Source organism: Panthera pardus, unplaced genomic scaffold (genome assembly GCF_024362965.1).
Source record: "Panthera pardus isolate Hobbes unplaced genomic scaffold, ASM2436296v1 HiC_scaffold_8, whole genome shotgun sequence".
Taxonomy (NCBI): domain Eukaryota; kingdom Metazoa; phylum Chordata; class Mammalia; order Carnivora; family Felidae; genus Panthera; species Panthera pardus.
The window spans coordinates 75,308,848-75,320,959 of NW_026527013.1; the positions used below are offsets into that span (position 1 = coordinate 75,308,848).

General features: G+C 42.1%; 1 protein-coding gene across 4 annotated transcripts in view; it reads left to right on the forward strand.

The window, feature by feature from the left end:
• Nucleotides 1–10,732, forward strand: part of AMPH (amphiphysin) — a 248,447-nt gene extending 237,715 nt beyond the window's left edge. For all 4 annotated transcript variants that reach the window (XM_019451112.2, XM_053898535.1, XM_019451116.2 and 1 more), the window contains 3 exons: nt 522–752; nt 3,606–3,707; nt 9,439–10,732. In XM_019451112.2, coding sequence (XP_019306657.2) covers nt 522–752; nt 3,606–3,707; nt 9,439–9,546 — 441 coding nt within the window. In that variant the 3' untranslated portion in view covers nt 9,547–10,732. The remainder of the gene's footprint in view (nt 1–521; nt 753–3,605; nt 3,708–9,438) is intronic.
• The last annotated feature ends 1,380 nt before the right edge of the window (nt 10,733–12,112 follow it).

A 12,112-nucleotide genomic window follows, 5' to 3' on the forward strand; every position in this document is an offset into this window, starting at 1 on the left:
GAGAACCCTGCTTGGAATTCTCCCTCTCCCTCTCTCTCTCTGCCCCTCCTCCCTCTCTCAAAATAAATAAATAAACATAAAAAAAAAAAAAAAAACAGTGTTAGTATTCAGTGGGACAAGAGTGGACCATGGCAAAAACGAGGCTATTCCTGGAACCCTACTACATTCTCTTTCAGGATTGTCTCCCCGCCCTGACATGACCCCCTTCCCTCCCTGCAGTCTCCTACCCCCTTCCCAATTTCCACAGAAACCCCACTTCTTAGCAAACTGCCTGACTGCTCAGGGGTCCAGAAATCAATCCTGCCAAGGGTTTCTGTCTCAGGAGAGATAGAAAGGAGGCCATGTCAGGAGGAAGGTCCTGCAAGGTTTGGGCCAGTTTTGGGGAACAGCGGGCACTTTGTTGAATAGAGGATGTGGGGAAAGTGGGAGCCATGGAGGGTATGCCAGGGATAGAAGCAGTGCACAAGTCTTTTCTTCGCTCCCAGCCTCTGCTCGGCACCATCACATTTTTCTTCCCGCAGGAGAAGGTCATCCCTTCAGTCGTCATAGAGCCCGCCTCCAACAACGAAGGGGAAGAACACGAAGCAGCTGAGGTGGCAGAGACCAAGGAGACCCCCATGGCCGCGGCTTCCACCAGCGAGCCCCCAGAGCTGGCCGCAGAGCCCAGGGCGGGTGAGGACTCCCAGCCCGTGCCTTCCGCTCCAGCCGCAAGCCAGTTGTCTCAGGAAGTGCCTCCCGGCTTCCTCTACAAGGTCTGGTGGCCAGTTGTCCTTCCTCTGCTTTGAGGCCCTTTTGCTGGAAACTTTGATTTTCGGCTGTTTACTTTTGCCTTTTGCAATATGTATTCTTTTTCTGCACTGGAGGGAAGAAAGGTTCAAATCAATGGGATGAAGGTTATGTTCGGAGACACCATCAAATAGCTACTTGGAGGGGCGCCTGGGTGGCTCAGTTGGTTAAGTGTCCGACTTCGGCTCAGGTCACGATCTCGCAGTTCGTGAGTTCCAGCCCCATATCAGGCTCTGCGCTGACAGCTCAGAGCCTGGAGCCTGCTTCCGGTTCTGTGTCTCCCTCTCTCTCTGCCTCTTCCCCACTAACACTCTGTCTCTCCATCTTTTAGAAAGTAAATAAGCATTTAAAATTTTTTGAAAAAAAAATGGCTACTTAGAGCTTTCAGAAAGGGAAGGGGCCTTACCCAAAACCTGTTTTCGGTAAATACCTGAAAACACTGGCTTAAGCTAAGTGCCAAAGGCAGTTAATCCTCCTTAATAGAATATGGGTGGGAATTTTCAGTTCCATAATATGAATTTACGTTTCAAAACTCAGCTGTTTTTCTTTCACAAATGTTAAATTTAAGTGTGTTTGTGAGGGCGGGAGTGGAGAGGAATAGTCCTCTTTTTTCTTTTTTTAAATGTTTGTTCTTGAGAGAGAGTGTGCATGCAAGCAGGGGAGGGGCAGAGAGAGAGGGAGACAGAGGATCCAAAGTGGGTTCTGTCCTAATGGCACAAATGCGGGGCTCGAACCCATGAGCCGTGAGATCATGACCTGGGCCAAAGTTGGACACTTAACGAACTGAGCCACCCAGGTGCCCCTAGTCATCTTTTTTTTCTCTCTCTGCTCATTAGAGACCTGTCCCCTTGCTACCTCAGATGGGTCCGGGGCGGGTGGAATGGATTTATGAATGAATCACACAGAGGAACAATTAAACGTGTGGTTAGTGAGGGCGGGTGTCCGCTGTGTGGTAAGCAGAGCACAGGAAGTCAAGGAGGCGGATTCCCTGCAAGGTCAGCCTCCCTGGGGCCACCCCCACTCCCCTCACTAACTGCAGCGGCCCGAGGAACATCACTCCTCTCTCTGTGCTTCTCATTCTCAGCAGCAAAGTGGCTTTGAGAATAAAATCCTCATTTCCAGCTCTGACATTTTATCATTCTGTATGCAGAGTACAGCCAATCCCTTAACCTCAGGGGGGTAGGGCTAAGGGGAGGGACATGGGAGAAATACACCCGTCCATGACTGAATAGTTGTTCAAGCTGGTGAGGAGTATGTGGGTCATTATACTCTTCTTTCTACTTTGTTTTTTAAAAATTTTTTTATAATCAAATTTTGAATAAGTCTTTCCAAAAAAGGGGAAAGAGAGGGGGTAGGGAGAGAGGACAGGTGTTGTTTAAGGGTATAAACTTCCAATGAGTAGAAGCTAAGCCCTAGAGATCTAATGCACAGCATGGTGAATACAGACAACAATATTGTATTATAATCATCAAACTTGCTCAGAGACTAGATCTTAATTATTCCAACCAGTAGAAAGAAATGGTAATTACACAACATGATAGAGGTGTTACAGTGGCATCATATTAGGGTATATAAATGTGTCAAATTAGCATGTTGTACACCTTGAATTTGCATAATATTACTTGTCAAATATATTTCAACGTTTATTTATTCATTTATGATTATATTTCAATTTTTAAATTCTACTTATTTACTTAAGTAATCTTTACACCCACTTTGGGGCTCAAACTCATGACCCCAAGCTCAAGAGTCACATGGTCTTCTGACTGAGCCAGTCAGGCACCCCAAATAGATTTCAGTTTTGGTTTAATGTTTTTATTTATTTTTGAGAGACAGAGAGTGAGCGGGGGAGGGGCAGAGAGAGAGGGAGACACAGAATCCGAAGCAGGTTCCAGGCTCTGGGCTGTCAGCACAGAGCCCAACGCGGGGCTCAAACCCACAAACTATGAGGTCATGATCTGAGCTGAAGCCAGACACTTAACCAACTGAGCCACCCAGGTGCCCCTATGTTTCAGTTAAAAAAAAAAATGAAAGAAAAGAAACAGATTGGCATGGTTTCAAAGGTAAGCTAGGGAAGGAAGTTTATACAGGAACTGATCCCTGCGTTTAATTAAATAGTACTTCCCATATAACCTGGGAAGTGATGATTTTTCCAATCCTTAATTACATGACAGAAGTGAAGTTAGAGGCACTTCCAACTAGGCATTTTTAGTTCAAGTTTAAAAACGAACAATAATAAAGCATTAGTGATAATAAAATGTAAATCTCTAATAAAAATAGGATGAATTGAAATTTAACAAAAGCACTACGTTTCAACTCTTGCAGAACGTATTGTGTTCCTAAATGTACATCCAAACTGCCTCAGTATCAGTCTTCAAGAATTGGATGTTTTAAGTAAACAGGACTTCTTTCTGTGTTTAGAGGTCTTCTCCCTTGAGGTATGTTAGAATCACCGTCTTTTTTATCCGGGTTGGACAGACTTCTACAAGTACCTGCTGCTCATCTGGCTGAGAGACTTCAATGTTACGCTTCCTTTCTTTTTAAAATTAGTAAATTCAGGGCGCCTGGGTGACTCAGTTGGTTAAGCGTCCGACTTTGGCTCAGGTCATGATCTCACGGTCTGTGGGTTCAAGCCCCTCATTGGGCTCTGTGCTGACAGCTCGGAGCCTGGAGCCTGCTTCGGATTCTGTGTCTCCCTCTTGCTCTGCCCCTGCCCCGCTCATGCTCTGTGTCTTTCTCTCTCTCTCTCTCTCTCTCTCTCTCTCAAAAATAAATGTTAAAAAAATAAAATTAGTAAATTCTTCTAAAATCTTTTGCAGGTGGAAACACTGCACGATTTTGAGGCAGCAAATTCTGATGAACTTACCTTACAAAGGGGTGACGTGGTATTGGTGGTCCCCTCAGATTCAGAAGCTGACCAGGTAAAGAGTGAAATTGAAAGGTCCTACGGGCTATGTTGGTTTTTTTCTGAGGGTCTCTTGGACGCAGTGACTTCCTGAAGACATTTCTATTTCCTGAGGTGCTACAGGGCGCTTAGGGCTTATGAGTACAGGACATGGCTAACGGAAGCTTTTTAGGACACCTCTTTTGGGGATGGTGTTATATTGTTTCTTTTTGATACAAATAGATGACCATTTCTTATTTTGCATCTGCTTTCTAGGGATGTTGTCTCTGAAAAACCAGTGTTTAGGAAATGTGGCCCCTATCCACGTGCACTAAAAATCTCCCTCAAAAGTAGTTGCCTCTGCGGATGGGGAGATTGGCCAGGAGAGAACATGGGGGAGCTTTCTAGGGATGGAAATGTTTTCTGTCTGAATAGGGGTGTGGATTACACGTGTGTATGCATTTGTCAAAACTAAACTGTACATTTAAATGATGTTTGCATTACCTAGTATTTATACTTCAATTTTAAAAGACTCTTAAAAAAAATCACCTTTGAGCATAGTGTTCTGATGTGAAGGTGCCAAGAATTCCATTTTGTTCTTATTTGTAGGATTTGTGAACCCCTAAATAGCATGCAAAATGTATACATGTGCCTATTGAACATGTTTTTCTGGAGAGAAGAGCTGTAATTTCCATCATCTTCTCAAGGAGGTTTCTGAGCCTTTTACCCCCCCAAAATAAAGTTGCTGCTTTAGAGGGCAAGGCTTCCCAAGCCCCACATTTTGTTCTTTCTCTTGATAATACACTTTCCAAGATAGAACAGGTGCTAGGTCAAAGTCTTGACCATAATAAGATTAAATTAGATATGAATAGTAACAATAGAGCTTTAAAAGCTCTAAATATTAAGTATATATATATATATATATATATATATATATATATATATATATTTCTGAATAATCCTTGGACCACATAAGTCACAGTGTAAATTAGAAAAATATTTCCTAGTGACCATCAATTTCTAAATTTTCAGCCCAAGAGGATAAAAAAGATCAAATTAAGTACAAAGCACAGGGAAGGACAGAAATAATAAAAATAAATTCACAGATGAATGTAATAAAAAGACACACAATGGAGAAAACTAATAAATCCAAAAGTTAGTTGTTTGAAAGGATCGATAAAATAGTTAAAACCTCAGATACAATCTTCAAGGCAAAAAGTGGCAAAGCATTAATTACCATCAGGCAAAAGTGTCTACATATCTCAAAATCGTTAAAAAAGCCATTATAATTAAGCTAATTTTTTTTTTGCATTAACCATAAGTTATCTTTTAAAAAGATTAAGAGTAAAAAGCTAATCTTACATCTACCAACATGTTCACCATTTTCTCTGCTCTTTCTGGTTCTTCTAATAGATGAGTTTCCATCCAGTCTCACTTCTTTTCTGCCTGAAAGTTTTCTTTTCTTTTTCTTCTTTTTTTTAATATTCTTTTTCAGTGCACTTTTTCTTTTTCTTTCTTTTTTAAAAAAAAGATTTTATGTTTAAGTAATCTCTACATCCAACCTGGGGTTCGAACTCACAACCCCAAGTTCAAGAGTCACATGCTCCACAGACTGAGCTAGCCAGGTGCCCCTGCCTGAAAAATTTTCTTCACCAATTCCTATGAGGCTAATCTGTTGGCAATATATACTCTCAGTTTCTGTTTATCTGAAAATGTCTTTCTTTCGTCTTCATTTTTAAAGATATTTTCCCAAGAGAAAGAATTTTGAGTTGACTTTTTTCTTTCAACTTTTTAAAGATACTGCTCCGTGTTCTCTGTTTTATTGCTATTTATGACTAGAAATCAGCTGCCATTTGCTTAACATTGTTTCTGGGTATATATATACTGTGACTTTTTCCCTAACTGCTTTTAAGAATTTCTCTGTATCTTTGGTTTTCAACAGTTCAATGTAATGTGCTTAGGGCTTGTTTGTTTTGTTGTTTTTATTTGTTTTGTGGTTTTCATGCTTGGGATTCACTGAGCTGCTTAGATTTGTAGCCTGATGTTTTCCATTACATTTGGAAGACTTTCAGCTAATATTTCTTAAATTCTTCTCCTGCCTCATTCTCTTTCTCCTCTTTTTGGGAGTCCCTAATTATACATCTGTTGGACTTCTTGATGTCTAAGACTGTCCTTTTTTGTTCAATATGTAATTCTTTCTGGTACTCAGGTTGGATAATTTCTATTGATTTGTCTTCAAGTACAGTGACCTTTTCTTCTGCTACTTTGAATTTGTTGTTTAGCTTATCCAGTGACTTTTTCATTTCAGATGCTGTACTTAACACAGTTCTATAATGTTGGTGTTGGTTTTGTATTTAGTTGCCATTTCCTTCCTGAGATTTCCCATCTATTCTTTCATTATTGCTATCTTTCAGTGTAAGCACGTGCACATATTTTATAATAGCTGTGTTAACTTCTTACTGCTAATTCCAAAAGCTAGGCCATCTCAGCACACACTTCTATCGATTGCCTTTTATCTTCAGGGGATATTTTCCTTTTTTTTCTCATATATAGTAATTTTTTAAAGTTTCTTTTTAACAATTTATTTATTTTTGAGAGAGAGAGACAGAGAGAGATTATGAACAGGGAGGGGCAGAGAGAAAGGGAGACACAGAATCTGAAGCAGGCTGTCAGCACAGAGACTGACGCGAGGCTCAAACTCGAGAACCATGAGATCATAACATGAGCCAAAGTCAGATACTTAACCAACTGAGCCACCCGGGCACCCCTCCAGCAATTTTTTTCTTTTTATTGATACTGGACACATTGTAGAGTCTGGATTCTGTTTTCTGTCTCTGAAGCTTGTTTCTTTTTCCTCTAGCAGACATGGAGGTAACTGGATAATTAGCTTGAATTCATGGAAGTTTGTCTTATGCTTTGTTAGGGTGGGTCTGTTTCAATTTTGCCTTTCTTTGAGGATGGACTCTTAGTCCTAAGACATCTTTTACTTCTGAGAATGGCCCTTCTGAAATTTGAGTAGAAAACCTGAAGGATTCACCAGGCTTCCTAACTTGGTGGGATTTAAACTCTAAACTCTGTCTCCCCTCCATGGGCAGTGCTGAAACTTCTCTTCAGTTTTTCTGCCTCCCTGTGTTGCTTTCTCCTTGGGGGACCCCTTGTATATTCACAACCTGTGGGGGCCGCTCAGGATTTCAGGGGAATTTCTCTGCATGCTTGGGAACCCGCCTCTGTTGATCTCTTCAAGATATTCCCCATAGAAATATAGTTCCTCTGGAAGCCCTCCACTCTTCCTTTGAATGCCCTGCGTCACACAGGCTGAGGCTAATCCTCGGGCGTGGGGGTGGGGTGCTGTATCGGCAGAGATCTCACCCAGTGCAATTTCCTACTTTCAAGGGTTAAATATTCTCCATTTTTGGCCTGCTTTTTTGGTCGGTGCCAGTGCCTTCAAATAGTTGTTATATATGTCAACCCCATGATTTGTAATAATCCTATCATATAAACTTTTATATTACATATTTTATTATTTCTGTACATAAGTAGTTGCAAATATGTATACGTATACATGTGTAGATTTGTATAATATATAGTTATTCTAGTGGTTATAACTGTTCTGTGCAGAAGCACCTGTCTGACACAAGCTATTTGGCCGTTACCAAAACTGTAAGTCTCGTCCACCACACATTTTAAGCAGTTAAAATTTAATTTTCCCGATTTGCTTCGGCTCAAGATTGATATTGGCTAATATTTTTCACTTCACTATATAAATTGTGTTTCAGAGTATACGTGTTGGCATACATCTTGATGATGAGTTTGTACCAGTCCATAACTTTTGTTCTTTATTGAAACAATTTTAAAATGCATGACTCTACTTGGCTCCATTAGATTTTTTCATTCATTGTAAATAAAGTCAAATATAGACACTTGTGTGGGGAAATATGGCCTTTTAGATGCTTACTGGAGGTTTAGAAAAAATTTAGTTATCATCTTTTACTTTAAGTATAACTTTGCCCTTCACATATATAACATCATAATTTTCAAGAGGACATTTCCCTTCCTCGCTAGGATATTATCAGGTATTTTATTGAGTCATCTTTTCCTCGGGTTTTTTCTTTCCCCACCTTCGAAAATTGGCCTGTCTAAATGCTTATATTGCTTGTCTATATAGCAGCATCAATTTATAGCCTCAGATTACACCAAGAGGGAATGTATTCAGGCTCTTTATTTAATTTTTGAGACCTCATTTTATCTGATGTACTTGAACTATATTGAGAGTGGCTTCTGATTGAATCTCCCCATCCTTCATCCTAAGTGGGATCTCTTTCGTGCATTGGTTAACATAATCAAGACAAGTCATTGCCCGCTAGTTTTGCACTATACGGTCTGTAGGTTTCATGCCGCTCCTTCCACTCAGCGTTTTCCAACCGGGATCTGCTGATCTGCCATAGGCCAAGGGCAGACAGCAGCCTTCGTCCTCAGAATCACCTGTCGTCTCCCGAGCTGAATGGCCACACACAGTGGCTCCCTTTACTTTCCTGCGGCTGTCTTCCTGTTCATGATGGTACTCCTACAAGACAGATGTTTGTGAGAAATACTTTATAAAGAACACAGGAATGTTTCCAACAAGCATGTCATGACAACATCCTGCTTTGTGGTTCATATAAACTCGAAAAATGAGATACTGTCACAGCAACAACACACACAATGGCAATAGCAGGTTAACACCTATCTAGCGGTTACTTGATAAGCGTTATGTGTGGTGGTTTATTTGGGTCACATGATGTGAGCTGGGGCACAGAGGTCTTCCTTCCAGGCAGGTTCAGGATGAGATACTAGGCCTTCCATGGCTTTGCCAGCACTATATCCTGACCTGGGTCCTTAAGTCATTTCTTCCCTGTGACCCACAGGATAGAGAATGTTCCTGTGCACGACATGTTTGTACATGGTGCTTTTCTTTCTGCACTGGCTATCATTCTTAATCCTTTCCTCTTCCTTAAGAACTCCTGTCGTAATCCAATTAACGTCAATTAACTATATACAAAATTATAATATTTGTATTAACTTTCAGTTAGCTATACTAGATCCAGAAAATAAATAGTTTTAAATGTTTATAATTATTATTATTTTTTAAGGTTATATATCTTGAGAGAGAGTGAGCGTGAGTGGGGGATGGTCAGAGAGAGGGAGAGAGAGAGAATCCGATGCAGGCTCTGAGCACTGTCAGTGTGGAGCCAGATGTGGGGCTAGATCTCATGAACTGTGAGATCATGACCTGAGCTGAAATCAAGAGTCCACCCCTTAACCGACTGAGCCACTCAGATGCCCCTTGTTTTTTTTTTGTTTTTGTTTTTTTTTTTTTAACCTAATAACTTATTTGGGACGAGCTTTCCCACTGCTTTCAGACACTGGTTTATGTATAATGTAACATCCTGGTGCAGTATCACAACCCCCAAATTATTTTGGGGGTGCCTGGGTGGCTCAGTCTGTAAAGCATCCAACTCTTGATTGTAGCTCAGGTCATGATCTCACAGTTTGTGAGTTCAGGCCCCACATCGGGCTGTGCGCTGACAGCCTGTAGCCTGCTTGGGATTCTCTCTCTCTCTCTCTCTCTCTCTCTCTCTCTGTCTCTCTCTCAGCCCTTCCCCATTTGCACTCTCTCTCTCTCAAAATAAATAAATAAAATAGACATGTAAGTTATTTTGTTAATTCTTGGCAGTGCAGATTTTTCCAGTAGTTTGTTAGACCTTGAAAGCCCTGTCTTTGTCTTGCAGGATGCAGGCTGGCTGGTGGGAGTGAAGGAATCAGACTGGCTTCAATATAGAGACCTCGCCACCTACAAAGGCCTCTTTCCAGAAAACTTCACCCGGCGCCTGGATTAGGGCCAAAAATATTGTAGAAAGAGCCTATCGGGTTTTTAAACCCGCGGGGAAAACCCAAACCGTTCACTTTTGCTATTACACTCTTAATGATTTACAGGCTGGTGCCAGACAAAGCTTGGAAAGATATATCAATGAAGCATGTGTGCAAGAAAAAAAAAAAGATAAAAGAAAAAAAAAAAAACAAAAAAAAACCCACAAAAAATGTGAGAGAAAAAAGTAAATTACAGATAAGGTCCTCACTGGTTCCCACGTTATCGATTAACAGGTTTATTTGTGCTTTGTCCAAGCTGTGGAGACTCTTGTACTTGATCCCCTCCCACCAGTGCTGCAGTAGCTTTCTCCAGACCAGAACCTTAATTTCTCTGCGCCAAGTGTATGGTATTGAGCGGCTGTCCTGCAGAAGACGTGATGAGTTATCCTGTAGTTCGAGATTATCTTGTTCCCTTGCACAGGTGTGAGCACATGCTCGCTCTCTCCCAAGTTTACCGTGTTTAAACTGTTGGCACACGTTTTCAGTGTTCTTTCCCACCACCTCTCTCTCTGTATATGTATAAGGACACACAGGTACACACGCTAGTTCCCATCTCTCCCCGATCTATGTGTATGCCCAGCGCCACGCTACATATACATAGTTGCCTTTTGCTTTCTTTCGTTCCATCTGAGCTCTTTGCCTCTCGAGTGTCATTGATACATGCATTGCCCTGGCTCTGTCTGGCATTTACAGTTGCAGTTTTGCCTCCGGGCAAAACCCGCCATCCCATTGCCAAAACAGTCAACAGTATCTGTGTTTTGTAATGTGCATTTTTTCAGGATGCCATGACAAATAGCATGTCAGAGCTGCTGTCCCTTTGGAGAAAGCCGAGCCTCATTGTCTAGGTGTCCGGCTGCGGTGGCTGGAGGTAAGCTAGCTGGGATGAGCAGCTATGTAGTGTTAACTTCTGCCTTTCTAAGATTGGCTGCCTGATGGGACATAAAAGTCCACCCCCAAAGAACACTATATATATATTAAAAAAAAAAAAAGCTCCTATATATTTCCAACTCTTTATATTTATGCGACTCATCTTCCCAGATTGTCCCGAAATAAGATAGGTGATGTATGCTGTATCCACAAATCATGTGTAACGACTATGTTTTCAGTGCTGTGTCATTCCAAATAAACCATTGGTAATCTCCAGCAATTACCCTACTTCCTCCACAGAGTCCTTTGTTTGGGGAAGCTTGTTTCAGTCGGATGCACTGCTTGAAATAGTGTATTGTTGGAGTTGTTATTTGTGCGGAAATACGCTTGTTCCTCCGGGTTGTGCTCCATAGCCCGCCTCCCTTCCCCAGAGCCCTCCCTCCCAGTCATTGCTGGTCATTCGGTGTCCCTGCTGCCCAGCAATCACTACAGCACAAATAACAGCTTTGTGGACAGAGGCCCCTTGGAGGCGCCGGCTGTGACCGTCTGTGTGTCACCGAAAATCTGACGACCTTCATCATCAGCAGTTTCCTTTCACGCCAGCCTCATCCTTCGGTCACCTTTCTTTCTGACATGTTCATGTTCATAGGGACGTACAAAGAGATCACGCGGAATAGAAAAGTCATTTCACTGGGCCATTGTTTATAGAAGAGAGTTTCAAACAAAAATCCTTCATTTGATTCACTCTTTTCTGCTGGCGTAATCCTGTATGCAATGTTGGCTGGTCTGGAATAGGCATCATCAGACTTCCAAATCTGGTGTTTCTGATGTGTGGTTTCAGTTCTCCTAGCGCATTCCCTTCACGTTTCTTACTAGGGAAATCACTGTTACGGAGCCAGGATTTTCCCAGCGGCTGATTTGCAGGGAGGTTGGTTCATCACGAGTGCTACATTAGTGCAAGAAAATAACAGTCCGTGCCCGGTGGCATAGCTGATAACTCACATAAATGGCAACGACTTAAGATGAATCCTAGAGAGCCACTCCTGACACTGGAGTACGCAGGACCCGGAACTTTAAGCGGAGACTGGAACTTTAGTTCTTATAATAAAACACACCTAGTGGTCTTGAAACATAATTGCTGCCTCTTCGGGCGCAGTTCCTCTGAGACCCCCCTTGGGCTCGCCACCCCCACTCTTAGTGGCTCTGCAGGTGCACAGCCTGGGGGGGGGGGGACACAGCTTCTCAGACACACACCTGTGTTTCTTCCCACACCTGTAACATTCCTAGATGCATTTAACAAGTCCTTCCAAAATGACAGGTGCTTAATGAGTCCTTTCATCCTGGTTTAGAGCCTTTGAAGAAAATACCAACAGCAAATACAAGTGATCGGATTGTTCCAGAAATCTTCAAGGTCCTCCATTTTCCAAAGCACTGAAAAGTGAACAGGATGGGGGGGGGGGGGCGGGCGGGTGGTGAAACAGGGGAAAGTGGTCTTCTCCAGAAACGCTTACAGATAGGGAGTGAATTTTCTTTTCCACTGAATGGATTTTCTATGGGACATGTGGTTCCTAGCATGGAGGTTCTTCCCACCTCTGTCAGTCTGACTGCGGTTCTGAGACCACCAAAGCACCCTCAGAACACCCCCTGGCCCTATGTTGGTGAATTTGC